At 39.6% G+C, this 16,180-nt stretch overlaps 3 protein-coding genes across 3 annotated transcripts; all 3 read right to left on the bottom strand.

Annotated features, from left to right (window-relative positions):
- On the bottom strand, positions 1-2,965 carry cbln18 (cerebellin 18). Its single transcript, XM_004567044.3, has 7 exons — positions 2,861-2,965; positions 1,486-1,585; positions 1,186-1,365; positions 941-1,099; positions 766-854; positions 586-666; positions 1-491 (listed from the first exon to the last, which is right to left on the bottom strand). The coding sequence occupies exons 2-7, from the start codon at positions 1,583-1,585 to the stop codon at positions 363-365; spliced, it is 738 nt and encodes a 245-aa protein (XP_004567101.2). The 5' UTR covers positions 2,861-2,965; the 3' UTR covers positions 1-362.
- A 5,331-nt stretch (positions 2,966-8,296) lies between these two features.
- LOC101477901 (complement C1q tumor necrosis factor-related protein 3-like) lies at positions 8,297-9,637 on the bottom strand. The gene is made up of 4 exons (XM_004567045.3): positions 9,585-9,637; positions 9,389-9,493; positions 9,169-9,309; positions 8,297-9,084 (listed from the first exon to the last, which is right to left on the bottom strand). Exons 1-4 carry the CDS (start codon positions 9,616-9,618, stop codon positions 8,651-8,653), a joined length of 714 nt encoding a protein of 237 aa, XP_004567102.1. The 5' UTR covers positions 9,619-9,637; the 3' UTR covers positions 8,297-8,650.
- A 1,696-nt stretch (positions 9,638-11,333) lies between these two features.
- On the bottom strand, positions 11,334-12,913 carry cbln20 (cerebellin 20). The gene is made up of 4 exons (XM_004567046.2): positions 12,855-12,913; positions 12,407-12,514; positions 12,171-12,311; positions 11,334-12,083 (listed from the first exon to the last, which is right to left on the bottom strand). Exons 1-4 carry the CDS (start codon positions 12,859-12,861, stop codon positions 11,659-11,661), a joined length of 681 nt encoding a protein of 226 aa, XP_004567103.1. The 5' UTR covers positions 12,862-12,913; the 3' UTR covers positions 11,334-11,658.
- Between the last annotated feature and the right edge of the window lie 3,267 nt (positions 12,914-16,180).

Below are 16,180 nucleotides of genomic sequence, written 5' to 3'. Positions count from 1 at the left end.
TCAACTAAGCTTTTATTATGTCATAACCCAAAAATTTCACACTTTATCTTTATACAGACAGACTTTGTATAATTTAATGACACAGATTTAGATCTTAATCATGGAAATGACTTTGAAGAAGTGATTTTCTTGTTTTTCTTCTAACTATGCACAAACTGTGTTTCTTGGCATATTATGTGATAGCAACAAACATCTTTGTAGTTTTTTGTTTAAATCTAATGCAGGGGCTCTTAAACAATGGGACCTGCCCCACAATAAATCACAAACCTATATCTGGTGGGTGAACACTAGTATTTTGATTTCAATCCATTTAAGGTCCTGGAATGAGAAAGATGAAGTGACCTGGCTCTCCAGGTGGTGTATTAGGCAGCAATGTAGGGGTACAGGATGTAACCAGTGAAGACATTGTACTGAAGATTTGTACAGAGTTTCCTCCCAGACGTCAGGTCAAGGTAGACCTGATCGCCCCTCTGCATTTCCAGTGCAACGACCTGAAAAACAGATGGTAAATTGTGTTTCTCACTGTTTCTCTCAAAAATGACACAGTCTCACATTTAGTAACTGTATTTGTAGCAACCAATTTACCTGCGTGGCGCTGTCCTCCGTATCCTCTCGATTATTCTCCCACACACTGGCTCCGCGCTTCCCATTCTTCATAAGCTGGACCTGCACAGAAAAGTAAGGTACAACTCATTTTGTTGTTGCTATACAGCGAGACCAGTCAAATGTTATCTGATATCAGAAATTTCAATCTGCTTTGTTTACTTTATGGTAGAGGCGCCCATTCTCTCCCACAGATGAGTAGGTTGTGAAAGAAAAGACGTAAACACCAGGAAAGGGGGCAGTGAAGATACCTGAAGAGACAGAGAGTGCAGAGTTAGTGAGTTAAACTCATAGGAGTCATAGGAGTTTAAGCCTTCTTTTTCTGTGTGTGTCTTACCCAAGGACGGGTTATATCCATTGCCACTGTTGAGAAGAACAGAGTTGAAGGGAACTGGAATATTAATATTGAATGGACCAAAGCAACGTTCTGTTGATCCAGGAACCATAAGGGCAATATTTGGGTCCATTGTGGCCTTGAAGGCAACCTTGATTTTATCTGACAGTGAGAAGGGAGAATTAATACTGAACAACAGAGGTCAATGGCCTCAAAACACTTTGAATTTAATAAACAAGGGTGTTCACCTGTGAGTGACTGTACTCTGCCTTTCAGTGTGCTGATGTCATGCCACAAAAAGGTCATCCTTTCTAAGATATCCTCTTCTAATTGGAGCATGTCCCTTGCTGCACAGCAGCAGCCGCGCTGTTGATTGAAAGTGCAATTGCAGTCCGATGTTTCACAAGTCAGAGCTCCCTTCCAGTTAACTGGAAAAAACAGAGGAACACCAAGAAGGGCAAACAGATATGGCTTCAGCCGTCAAACTAAAGTTACTAAACTTAATGTTATATAAGAGTTTGTCAACAAAATAAGGCCGGATAACATACGTGCTGCCTGTTTCAGCATTAAGATGGTGTCGGACTGGGCCTGCACTGGATTACAGAGAAACAGTGACCCCAACAGGAACAAAACTGGTAATACAACCATCTGAAAAAAACAAAAAGCAGAATCCAGTATTTTATCAGACTAGAGAGGCCAAGTACTCCTTTCTTATAGATAGTAAGCTAAACACTGCTGAGCTAATGCAAGCATTTTCAGGCCTATCAGCACTAATTCTCACACCTTTAACTGAGTAACTGAACTTTTTAACATAACTGCTGGAATTACCTAAAACTAGCTACCTACCTTACCATACAACAACTTAAGTATTGTGTGTAAAGTGAAGAAGCTCATGTTTACTCAGAAAATTCTACTTAGATTTTGCCAACCTTTAGCAGTGTATTTTTGATCTTCATTCTGAGGTGTGTTGTAAGGAGGAGTTAAATGCTTGAAGCCATTCCCACCAAACAACAATGGTAAGGACGAATGTGCTGCGTTACTTAAAAATGCTGGTTTCATCTCTTGCTAATTGAGTGTGTACAACATGGCTATTACTTTTCAGCCACATTTAGTGTGGTTTAGGCTTAGTTTTGACCTGCTCTGAGCTATGTTATCTGCCTAGCCAATTAAGCTAGCTGCTAGCAAGTAAAAATACCAAAACTTATGCTTTCCTCAGAAAAATCCCAATAAGCTAGTATATACCCAGCTTAAACTCTAAGAACATGATGTTTATGTCGGCTAGATGTCTACTTGGATTTTTAGCCCTCTGTGTATGGATTCTTATTTCTTAAGAATTTTTTTGTCATCTAGGCTAAGTCCAAGTTTCACATTAATATTTCAAAATTTTGACTTACACAGGCGTTACTCAAAATTTTTAGATGTTTCATAAATTTTAATTTCAAGATTGTCTCAAAAAAGTTCCACTTAACTCTGGCTGGCAAATTTTTTCAGTATTAGCTTTAAAATATGACTGACTTTGTAACTCATACCGACTTTTTGGACTGCTTTTTTAACCTAAATTAAAATGGGTAAAACTGAAATGTAGCAGAAAGCAGAGATAATGAATTTGACCTTGATAATATACATCAATCTGGTACCCGTGATACTCTTTATCAAGGCCATAAGTCAGTAGTTGAAAGCTAGAGTGTTAAGTATTTTGGTTATCTTACTGTAATCATCATAACATGTATATTAGTTAATGTCTGCATATAAACAATTTCCTTTTTCAGTCCCACATACAGCAGTATTTTTTTTTAAATTTTATATGTTTCAAATAAAGGTTAATTATATATCATCCCCCTGCGAAAGCAATGTAACGTTCTTCATTTGTATTTGTTTCACATTTTTATAATGTATATGTAAGGACTTAATCATAAAACTTACTGTTTTTCTGGTCCTCTTCTTGTTCTGAAAGACTGGGCTTGTGTCAGGTTCTTGTGAATTTAAGAAAGTTAATGGCGGAGGATGAATTCAGCTTCTTATTGTTACACTTTGGGTGATCCAGCCCATGAGGGTGCGAATGACAGTAGCTCCACCTTTTCACATGAACACACACACAAACACACAAGTAGACATTGGACAGCTAAGCACTAGCTATCCAATCCCTGCCACGGTGACAGCCTCAATTGCCTCTGTAATACAGTCCTGTAGATCATTTTCCTCTAGTTTAAAAGAACAAAAAGTGTTCTCACAGCACCTTTTAGCACTTATTGTGTGGACAGTAATACTCGTTTTTAGGACAGCAGTATCTGGTTGCCATTGTTCAAATGATGCCAGCTGCTCAAAAATGTAGATAGTTGTCAGGTCCCCGAGAATATAATAACACTGAGATAAGAAGACAAATGGAGCTGAGTTTTATCTGATTTAACAAAAACAATATACAGTATTGCTTTCCCACGATTGCTTTCTCTTTAAGTATTGTTGGAAACTCAGATAGTGGTAGTAGCCCAGTTTATCATCGATATGAGATAAAATAAAAAAAAAAAAAGTGGGAAACACTTTAACCTGGTTCAGAGAATTGGCCTAATAAAGTCTTTTGTTGTGCAAGAATATGTTAGCTGACTGCACAATCGTCATAAGATATTGCATTCTGTTGAGGCCTATAATATGTGCCTAGATATGTCTATGTGTAGATAAGAAATCACGATTGCCATTATTTGGGAGTAGATTGATAACATAGACACTTCATTTGTTATCTCACTTAGAAACTTTGATCGTTTGAGTATGAAATTTTGCTTTACAGAGGTTAAACTCTGCTCTCCATGTGGTAGAATGGTGAAGTTGTTTCAAGTGAAATACTTGGAAAATAAATGAATGAACTGCACCAAAAACATTTGGTGCAGAAAATCATATTTTTTAACCAACCACCATTATTTATAGAAATATACAAACATAAGTGGTAGTACAGTGTATATAAGGCAAATCTGAGTTTTTACAAAGTATTGAGCTTGAAAATGAATATTTGGTTTGACCACCTACTCAATCGTTCTTATAATTTCTTTAAGCAGTCTTCAGGAAAAGTTCTCCAGACGTCTTGAAGGAAAATTCAAACCTTTAGATCTTGGCTTCTTTTCATTCGGTTCTCTGTCAAGATGATCCCACATTGCTTCAATAATGCTGAGTTCCAGGCCCTGGAGAGATCAATCCACTCTTTGTCTGTTATCCAAGTATTCTTTTACTGCATTGCCAATGTGAGTAGGGTTATTGTGGTGCTGAAGAATTAAGCTGTTGCCAATTAGTTGCTTTCCAGATGGTATTGCATTGTTTAAAAATCTGACTGTACTCTTCTGTACTCATAATTACTTCAATTTTGACAGCATTTCCAGCGCCACTGGCTGATGCAGCCACAAACCATGACAGTGCCTCCACCATGTTTTAGAGAGGCTGTAGGCACACTAGTTTACCTCTTTACTCAGCTCCTTCTTGACAACCAACCTTTTACTGCACAGTCCAATATAAAGCCTTTGTAGACTAATAGATCCTTTGAATAGTAGTAAGATGCAGAGCATGCATGACCAGCTGAGGCCGATGTTGTATTTCCAATTAAAAAAAAGATCCTCTAGGCTATAAATAGACCTTGAACTAAGCATTTTCACCACCACCATCTTAGTGTTCGAAACTTGACATGATGAATAAGCAGTGGATCTGACTGCACTGAGGATATATCCCGGCTACTCTAATTGAACACAATTTATTAAAATAAACAATAGTTTTGATTCACTAGGACTTGAAACTAGCGACTGTGTCTATAAAATCATTTACAGAGAGTTTATTGAAAAAGGGTTCTAGGAGGCATTTTCTTAGACTTCTGTACACCCAAACTTCTATGTAACCAGCTGGCCACTAGTGACTACCTGACAAGATTTTGTATGGTAAATGGCCCAATTGTTAACCCATTGTTAGCTATAAAAATGAATTGCCCCATCATATGGGGAAGCAAATAGATAAATCTGTGTGTGCGCTTAATACAACATCATCCTTAGCATGAAGTTAACAAATAACGTGATTGTACCAAAGTGTATATATTGAAATCATAGTTGGATATTTTTTTACGCATAAAAGTTAAGCATTTAAAATTAAAATATTGGCCCCATTAACAAGGGTTTGCTGTACAGCAGATCCTCATTCACCTCTACTGTTTGTTATTAACCTGAAACCAGGTGTTTTGTTCAAAAAGACGTGGCCCTATTTGATAACAGGGTTTTTCATGTGTTGACAACCACATTTAAAAATGTCCGTACTCCTGGAAAAATGTATTATACACTCAACAAAAATATAAACGCAACACTTTTGTTACTGCTCCCATTCCCCATGGGATGGACGTAGAGACCTAAAATTCATTCCAGATACACAATATAACCATCCCTCCCAAACAGTGGTCACAAATCAGTCCAAATGTGTGGTAGTGGGCACATCTGCTATATTGAGATAATCCATCCCACCTCACAGGTGTGCCACATCAGGATGCTGATCTGACATCATGAATAGTGCACAGGTGTACCTCAGACTGCCCACAACAAAAGGCCACCCTGGAATGTGCAGTTTTTTGCGCTATTGGGGGTCTGGGGACCCAGAACCGGTCAGTATCTGGTGTGACCACCATTTGCCTCATGCAGTGCAACACATCGTCGCATGGAGTCTATCAGATTGTCAATTGTGGCCTGTGGAATGTTGCTCCACTCCACTTCAATGGCTGTGCGAGGTTGTTGGATATTCGTGGGAACTGGTACACGCTGTCGTATACGCCGGTCAAGCACATCCCGAACATGCTCAATGGGTGACATGTCCGGTGAGTATGCTGGCCATGCAAGAACTGGGACATTCTCAGCTGCCATCTGCCCTGAACAATGTGAACCATGATTCATCCGTGAAGCGCACACCTCTCCAACGTGCCAGACGCCATCGAATGTGAGCATTTGCCCACACAAGTCTGTTACGGCGACGAGCTGGAGTCAGGTCAAGACCCCGATGAGGACGACGGGCATGCAGTTGAGCGTCCCAGAGACGGTTTCTGACAGTTTGTGCAGAAATTGTTTGGTTGTGCAAACCAATTGTTCCAGCAGCTGTCTGGGTGGCTGGTCTCAGACGATCTTGGAGGTGAACCTGCTGGATGTGGAGGTCCTGGGCTGGTGTGGTTACAAGAGGTCTGCGGTTGTGAGGCCGGTTGGATGTGCTGCCATATTCTCTGAAACGCCTGTGGAGACGGCTTATGGTTGAGAAATGAACATTCAATGCACGGGCGACAGATCTGGTTGACATTCCTGCTGTCAGCATGCCAATTGCACGCTCCCTCATTGCTTGTGGCATCTGTGGCATTTTGCTGTGAGACAAAACTGCACATTCCAGGGTGGCCTTTTGTTGTGGGCAGTCTGAGGTACACCTGTGCACTACTCATGATGTCAGATCAGCATCCTGATGTGGCACACCTGTGAGGTGGGATGGATTATCTCAATATAGCAGATGTGCCCACTACCACACATTTGGACTGATTTGTGACCACTGTTTGGGAGGGATGGTTATATTGTGTATCTGGAATGAATTTTAGGTCTCTACGTCCATCCCATGGGGAATGGGAGCAGTAACAAAGGTGTTGCGTTTATATTTTTGTTGAGTGTATTTGTCTTTTGTTCATCACTTGTGTGTACGGAGTCTCAAATCAGTTGACCTGGTTCATCGCATAGTTTCATGTTCTTCTTATCTGATCTTCTCAATGCCAGGGTATCTCAGGTGTTTTATGTCTGATTTCCTGTCCTCGAGATAATTCATGTAGCACCTGGGGACAAAACTGGCATGCAGTGTTATAACCTCAGATGTGATTTCAAACCAGAGATTGTTTGATACGGGTGTGAAAATGTGCCCGAGTTCATTTCAGTATGACGAAACCCATCCAGAAAAAGACTGCTTTCTTTTGGAGTAAAACAACTAGTAAAAAGGTCCCACTGCTGTTTGTTTGAAAAGTATAATGAAATACTACTAATTCTTTGAACAGTTTTCATTTCTTTTATTTTTCAGATTTAATAATTCAACTTATTGTGACAGAATGTATAAAAACTGCCCAGCAAATTTAACTTCTTAACATCTAGCTAGAGGCAGTTTTAGACTTAAGACGCATTTTGGCCTAATTTTTAGCAAGTTTTAAAAACTCTTTTGATCACGAGTCACGGCTATTCTACTGATGACTTTTCTACTGATCACGCTATCAAAAACTAATGTGGATATTCAGTCTATTAAATGTCTTTGTGATTCAACTCGGGTATCATCCATCCGTCGTGCTTATCAAGAACCTGGTCGTGGGACCAGCAGCCTAAGCAGAGAAGCCCAAACCTCTCTCTCCCCAGCCACCTCCCTGAGTTCATCCAGGGGAACAAAGAGCCATTTCCAGGCCATTTGACAGATATAATCTATTCAGCATGACTTAGGTTTGCCCCAAGGCCTCTTTCCAGTAGGAAATGCCCAGAGCACTTCACCCAGGAGGCGCTCAAGAAACTGGGAAGTGCTAATTCTCATTCCTGTCGCTTTACACTCTACGCTACGAACCGCTCCGGTGCAACCTATTTCATTTCGACTCAACATGCCCAGCGTCCCTGCTTTTGAAGTTCTGCCTCAGGTCGGTGTTAAAGATCCCACAGACCGGGCCTCTGCCAGATTTTCCAAGTGCACCTTCACTATACGTTTGTATAGTGTCCAGCATCTTTCCCCAACTTACCACCAGTTGATATGGACACCTTTATGGACAAATCACTATTTGCAAAGAAGTCTTATGACAGACCCGCCTTCGGGTCTCACTATTGTTACCGATGTGAGAATTGAAGCCCCCCTTTAAGAATCACCAGATGACTCTAGACCACTTTGGTATACAAACCATGGCCGACTCAGTGACTATAAGGTGCCCAGGTCAGCATGTACTTGTACAATTTAACATGTAAAAACATGGTGAAAGTCCTTCACCCGAACATCGTTCTCTGAACCCCTGAACAGGTGACAGGTATAAGATCAGGTTTAAGGTGGTACCGGATGAAAGATTAGTTGGATGCATCTGACTGATGTTATTGGGTAAATAAAATAAAGTATATTAAAATGGACTGAAATCCACCATATACTAAATGTTAAGACATTCATCTCATTGATACTGTATGTGTCATGTATGTCTGTCACCAGAGTGGTAATATGGTTTAAATAAGGCTTCATATTCATGCTCACAAGATTGTAAATAAAGTTTTTTTTAATTTAATTGATATATGTGTGTTACTAAATATAGTTCAATATAAAGTTGGTCTGTGGAAAACATCAATACCTAAAAAAATAAACAGCATAGTACCATCAGTATTTCAATAGTTTAATTTTCCAAACAATCACACAATTGTTCAGGTAAAACAAACCTTTTGATTACAGTTCATGTAATTTTACAAGGTGCATGGCTGCTGATTGTATATACACATTACAGGCCATTACTGAAACAAGAAAATATATGTTTTTTTCAGAACAAAGATACTCTTATAGTTTCTTGGTTTAAGCTTTCAGATTGTACAAGCTGAATCAAAGCACGATGAATTTAAAACCGGGACTTTCTCAAAAGAATCCCCAAACAATAGACTGATGCAGAAAATTTCACCTAGCAGACTCTAACCTTAAAAGTGGAGCAAAACTTGCAATAAAAACCAACCATCCTCCAACTTATTCAGTAACATAAAGCAGAAAGCCACTGAAGGTGTTGTAGTAGCTTTCATCACAGAGATAGCAGCCACTGCTTAAGGTAACAGTCACCATGTCTCCAACTTTCAGGTGCATGGCCACAACTATGGTGGCGCTATCTTCTTGGTCATTGGTATTAAACTCTTTGGCTCTTGCCATCACTTTATTGTTAACCTGCAGATTGGCACAGGCAGCCAGCATGTTGCCGGGAGACCCTGCGTCACTGAAGATGGTGACTGCGAGACTGTAGACGCCTGAGAAAGGAACGGTGAAGACGCCAGTGTTCATGTTGTAGGCTCCGCCCAAGTTAAGGAAGGCATTTTTGTAGATGACGACCTTGTTCATTTCGCTGAAGGGGCCGTAACACTTAAAATTCTCATCGCTGAATAGAGAGAAAGAGAAGGCAACACGGCTGGCTGGAAATGCAAAAGGGAGGTGGTGTGTTAGCAGTGCAAAAAAATCTGCTTTTGCTGTTATGTCCTTTATAATTGATCACTTACCTTCAACCACCCTGAGACTTTCTTTTGTCTTTTGGAAGTCCTTCTCCAGCTCAGTCATGCTCTTGTTAAAGTAGGTCTTCAGCCTGTTCACCTCTTGCACCATCAGGCAGCAACCACAGGAGAATTTGTCCGTGCTGCATGCTGAACACAAAGACACATTAACACACTTGCAACAGAGAATATATGAGCACACACTTTTTGTGCAGTCATAGTTCCTCACCACTGCCTGCGTTGGGGTCGGGATCTGGAGCAATCCGGACGGGTCCGTTCCAGGAATATTCGTTTTGAGCAAACGCTGCATTCAGCAGACACAGCAGTACAAGAGCTGTGGAGAAAAATGTGAAAGAGATAAACCAATTAAGAAAGAGAAAGCGCTACTTACTAGATACCTGTTTTGTGTGTAAACGTAGGCTCACCTCTCATGCCGACACTAAATGATGGCAGCTTCATGAATGAATGAAAGGTAAGAGAGACTGATGATCTCAACAAGAGTCATGGATATATATTTTTCACAGCGCTCCTCCCTTATTGCCTTCCAACTTTGACAACGCCCCTTGTTGGGTTTTTTCCCTGTCCTTTTTACCTGTGCAACTGATAAAGCTGTATCATCACCACTTGATCTCAGCTTTAAAAATCACACAGAAGCAGGTACACACCCTGACTCTAAGGCTTTGTTGTGGATGCCGGTGAGGTGTCATCTATCATCTGGAAAGAGGTGTCAGTGTGTTCTCATTAGCAGACAAGGTGTAAAGTGCTGGTTGATAGTCTAGTGTACTTTTCTATGCACAGTTCTAACCTGCCTTTACAAAAGCAGTCATTTTACATGCTTGTGCTTTCAGTGTGATAGATAAGTTGACATATTTTTGGTCCAACAGAAATGTGTTAGAAGGGCTCTATACACATGGCAGGTAGGAATGATTTCCTGTGTCATTCAGTGGTGCTTTTTGGTAATCTCAGTCTCTCACTGAACGTGAGAATATATGTATATAGTAGGAAGACTGGAGCAACGTTCTACACTGCAGGCTTATACTGTGTATATTATACAGTGTGGTGCTGTGATCATTTTTACATTAGGAAATAATCTGTGTAGATTAGAGTGAAATGAAAGGGTGACAAATGAAGCTGCCAGTACTCGTAGTTTCACATGATTTGTTACATTGTTACAGCATCTTAATTAGCTACAGAATGTATTCAGAATTATATACACCAATAATATATTTTAATGCTGCACTGTTTGTTGCAATTTAGGACATGATTAAATCTTGCTTTAGTCATCCATCCGCTTCCGCTTATCCTTTTCAGGGTTGCTGGTACGGACCAGCTGTCCCTGGATACCCTGGACAGGTCGCCAGTCTGTCGCAGGGCTAACACATAGACAAAGACAACCATTTGCACTCACATTCATACCTATGGGCAATTTAGACTTTCCAATTAACCTATCCCCACTAAGTGCATGGCTTCGGACTGTGGGAGGAAGCAAGAGGACCCACGCAAACATGAGGAGAACATGAAAACTCCCAACAAAAAGTGGTGTAATTGACCTCAGGACCTTCTTGGTGTGAGGTAGCAGTGCTAATCACCATGCCACCATGCTGCCCGTTATTTAGAAAGCATCCATCCATCCTATCAAATTTAAGATAGAGGGTTGACTCAAGTGAGTTGTCTACTAATTGGATCAGTTCTTGGTCCTCCAAGACATCCTTGGGCAAACACACATACCCCCAACGTAACCCTTGATGAATCTATTAGAGTGTGTGTAAATGTTAGACACAAAGTACGAAAATAAAAGTGCAGTTTGTGTGTGTGTGTGTGTGTGTGTGTATATATATATATACATATATATATATATATATATAGTGAATGATACGTAGACTCTCTGACTGCTCAACTTGAGGAGTAGTAAGCCAGTACACAAGTATCATTTGATTTGGGCAAGAGTTGGATTACACCCTGCGCTGGTTGCTAGGCCATCACAGGACTTATTGGGAATTTCATTGGTGTGGAATAGCATTTATTTCAATTTATCTTTTTATTTCACAAAGAAGATAATGATTATATATCCTCTATTTTCCACTCAAATTGTGAACAGCACACTATGCTAGTACCACCGTTACAACTTTGCTTTATTTGTTACAGAATGGATCAAAAATTATAACAAAGGCAACTGTGTTTTTTTAAAGATCTGATTTATTTCATCATTTTTATAGGCTTGACAGATTTCACAGACAAGTAATATAACATTTATAACTAAATCAAAATCAATAACAGTTATAGCCAAGACACTTCAACAATCTAAAAAAAAGATACAGCTGTAGTAATTCAAGGGTTAATCCACATAAGAGTGTTTAAGAAACATCTCTTCAGCATAATGACATACAATCTCAGAAAGAACAAAACAAGTCACTGATGTCACCATAGAAAATTTTCATCTAGCAGGCTTACATTTTGGCTGTATTAGGCAAACGTTGGTACAAAGCACACTATGCCAACTTAATCAGAAGCATAAAGCAGAAAACCAGTGAAAGTGTTGTAGTGGTTGATGTCATCGCTTAAGGAGCATCCTTGGAGCAGCCTGGCAGACAGCTGGTCCCCGGCGTTCAGCTGCACAGCCACGACAACACTGGTGCTGTCTTCAAGGTCCTGACCACTTCTTTCAATGGCTTCAGCCACATTTTCGCCGTTAACCTGCAGAGTGACGCAGTTGCTCAGGGTTACGCGAGCAGAGCTGTAAACCGTGACGGAGAGGCTGTAGACGCCGGAGCGGGGCACGGTGAAGATGCCAGTCTCCACATTGTAGCCGTCTCCCAAGTTGATGAAGACATGTTTGTACTTAATTATGCTATCACTGGAGAAGGGGCCATAGGAGACCATGGCTGAGTTGTTGTTTAGAGCGATGGAGAAGGCGCTGCGGCTTCCTGGAAATGCAGAGAAGAAATAGCTTAGCGAAATGAGAAATCTATCAGCTTCGACTTTTAGTTTATTGGCCACTTGATGTCACTCACCTCTCATATTGTTGAGGATCATTTTGGAGCTCATGAGCTCGTCCTTCAGTTTGTTAATGCTCATGTTAAAGAACTTCTCCAACCTGCCTATTTGTTTCTGCATTAGACAGCAGCCACACGACGCCTGGTCAGTAACACACACTGCATACACACACAAATGAGTAGGTTTTCAGGTAAAAACATGCAGAGCTATATTGAGACATGAATGCAGACCTTCTTATTTAACAGCCTCTCACCTTGGCTTTGAACGGGGGCTTGCTGCGGTACATTCTCCAAAGGTCCAAGCCAGGAAAACTTGTTGTCCTGACCGAAAGCTGCATGCAGAAGACACAGCAATACAATTGCTGGAGAAAAAGAAGGGCATCAGACATCTTTGTTATTTTGAAATGTTGAACTGACTCTAAACCACTACTATTTTCTACCTTTTTTCAATTTGTGGAATTGACGAGCTTAATTGGAGACATTCAACATCCCAAAATGTAAAAGATTATTCTAATATACTTTTCATTTTCACATGGTTTAGTTTCCTAAATGTAAAATTCTAACACGCAGTCTTTAGTCCTTTTTGCCTACTAGAGTCTGAATATTTTTAACCTGAGCTAAATCCATTAATGTTCTTTGCAATTAAAAAATCTTCCTCCAAAATCTTATTTCAATGTAGATACAGCGTCCATCTAGTCTCACCTCTCATGTTGATGCTGATATATGGCAAATGATGATGCTTCTGAAGGGTGGAAGTTTGTACTGACTGATCATGACACGAAAGTAATGGATATATAGTTTTCTAAAAGCCCCTCCCTTGTAACCTCTTTTCACACGACTCCTCCTCTCTCTTTTTTCTTTGTTGTTCATCCCCTTTCCCTCTGTGACTTTATAGCTCAAGATTAATCTGTTTTTTTTTCATCACTAGAGGCTCTCATTTTCTCAAATCCACACATTGACAGACAGCTTATGTGTGAGTGCTGCTCCAGGGTGCCTTGTTTGATGTTACACACATATCTTTGCTATGAGCAATTTTTTTTTCTAGTCAGATTACTAAACATTGTTTTTGCACTCTCCATGTTCATGATTGAGTTAAAAACAAACAACAAACCTGCCTTTTTGGAAGGATAAACTGTGCTGATTGTAAGCAGGATTTATTTCATTAAGCTGCTGCTGAGATCAGCACGACCCTCTGACTGCCAGTAGTCCTACATGGAAGCTCACCTGCATGTTGTTAGAGTCAGGTAGAAAACAGCAATGCTTTGAGGTAAATCCTAATGCCAATGCTAACATATTTATGATCAAACATTTCATTAATCATGTACACCATCTTACCATGTTAGCATGCTATCACTTTCTAATTAACCTTATAGGTAAAGTACAACTAAAAGACATTCATTCTTACTTATGCTGATGAACTATTTCAGTCCAGACCAATTTGTTTGGGCGGATCAATATTAGAGTGCTGCACCACTATAAGCTGTTGAATTATTTAAATAATTATATGCTGTGGACTATATACTTGGTCGCTTTGGAATCACATGATTGATACCATTGTCATGACTGTGTGGCTGTAATTTGCTTAGTAGAAAGACTGAAACAGAGGGAAATATGTTTAATTATGTTTGAAGAGGTCTATGCAAGCCATAGACAAAATAAAAAAAATCTTTTGCTTTCTTTGCTGAAAAACAGGCTATTCAGTAAAGAGGGCCAATGTGGAGATTTTGATGGCAGAAAAATTAAGACACGTGTAAGCCCCGTGTGACTCAACACAGAACCTGTACGAGCTGATTGGGTGGCCAGTGGTCACTGCGTACCTGCTTAATGCCCAGTAGAAATCTGTATTGAGGCACACAAGTAGGAATACAGTGGAACCACAGTGTGTCTCATGTTTAAAGCCTTTCTGTTAATCTCTGCTAATTATCTGCTTCTGATAGCTTTATACTGAGCAAACAGGGGTATTGCTTTCTATGCTGAAATGAAAGCTTATAATTACTCATTAGTATTTACAACAGCTGAATGTTGTATGAAAACACTCATTTAAACTGTAAACAACCCATTAAATTACAGTCTACCTCCAGATCGGAATCACTGTATTTAAAATTCAATGCTCTTCTTTATAATGATCATGTGTATTAGTGCATTACAGTAACTTACGATTCACTTTCCCCTTACTTTTGGCAGATTGGTTTTACTTGTCTGCCCTAATGCTTTTTCATGTGTCACCTGCAGACTTTCTTGGGCTTTCTTTGACCTGTGATGAATCTAAGATTAATAAAACTACTGTACTTTCTTATGCACAAAAAAACTACTACTCCACAGGAAGAGATTGTTGACTTGAATCCAGACTAATGTAGTTTGCGTGGAATTTAATCCAAAGAAAAAGTAATGCAAATCCAAAAAAATGTCCTTCCTGCAGCTTGACCTTGGTTCAACTTGCAGCAGTTTCCAACTATGTGAGTCTCAGCTAAATAAACCAAACCAAAAGTTCAAAAAAGATAAGAAACTAAAGAAGTTAGCGGCCATTTGCATGCTCGACTCTCAAAGTACAACTTAGTGGCTCAAATGATGTTGCTGGAGACAGCATAGTTTAAAAAGCAGAATCATCCTGTTCCTAATCTCTGCTTGAAGTCTCAAGAGAATATTTGCAATTTTAGCATGAAACAAGAGAGAAGAAAGCAGATAAAATGAAAGACCTCTGCTTTGTTTTTTTGATACTTTTTAGGATATCCATCCATCATGACTGATAAATATCAACCACTAAATCAATTTACAGCTTTCTGCTGTTAATTGCACAGGTTTAAACAAAACAATTTACACTACTGTTACTTCAGATAAATGTGGATGATATTTAAAGTTTATCAGTGAGGTTTAAGTTTCCACAAATCCCAGAGCAGCTTATTTTTCCTTAACTCAGTCAGTAGCATACAGCAGAAAACCAGGGAAAATGTTCTCTGTATTCTACTGCCACCTAACAGTTAGCCTGCAGATCAGTCACCTTCATCCTGTCAATCAATCAATCAGTCAATCAATCCATCCATCCACTTTGTTCATGTAAGTAGGAAACCTTCTGCTCACAGTAAGGTTAATAATGGAGTTCCACAGGGTTCTGCACTAGGACCAGTTCTGTTTATATTATACATGCTTCCCTTAGGCAGTATTATTTGTATCATTTTCTGTATCTAAATTCAGATTAAAATAACAGCTGGCAAAGAAGTGAGATATGGAACTCAACAAAACATTTACCTCACAGCAGGTGCGTTTCCTAAAGTTGCATCTTTTTTCTAACCATATCTAGTCTCACCTCAGATAATCTTGCTAACAGCACGCCAACATGTGCACCTCCCAGGTCTTTTGTTGTCATTGTAGGTCAGGTATCACCTCTCCTCTGGGCCAAAAAAGGTGAGTGTTTTTACTTTGTGTCCACAAGTACATGCTTAGTCATTTTGCACTGAATATACTTTTGTGGTCATATTAATGATTGCAACACTAGCGTCACCAGGTTTAACCAATAATGCTGTAGTATATTTATATATATGAGAACAGTGCCATTCTAAAGCATATGTTGTTATCTTAGAAGGCTGGGATTTGTTGTATCTATTTAGCGTGTCCAACTTTTTCAATCAGGGCGGGGTTGCAACAAACTGTTGCCAAAACATGTAAAATGAGCTCTTCCTTGTTCTCCTGTGAATAGTGTTTGATTACTAACTAGTGCAAAGCAAGATATTTTCTGAATATCTGCACTGAGAGAGAAAAGACTTACACAAGAGTTTCCTTCGGAAAAGTAACAAGTCAGTAAGGAAGAACCAGAGTTAAGGCTAAACAGACCAAACACAAATCAGGACTTTTCAGCTCATCGTATCTGTGTGTGGAGAAAGATCGAAATAAATATGGGAATACTAAATATATTGTAAGTGCAGAATGGAGGGGAAGCTCTAGGCATAAAGGTCAGTGAGATATAGAGAAGATCAGCATTATATTGGTTATGTGTTTGGTCACATAAGAAGGAAGAAATAGACCCAATGCGC

The sequence above is a fragment of the Maylandia zebra genome, linkage group LG14, assembly GCF_041146795.1.
Source record: "Maylandia zebra isolate NMK-2024a linkage group LG14, Mzebra_GT3a, whole genome shotgun sequence".
Taxonomy (NCBI): domain Eukaryota; kingdom Metazoa; phylum Chordata; class Actinopteri; order Cichliformes; family Cichlidae; genus Maylandia; species Maylandia zebra.
Note: the sequence above shows the minus strand (reverse complement) of the source record. Positions and strands in the feature narration are given on the sequence as shown.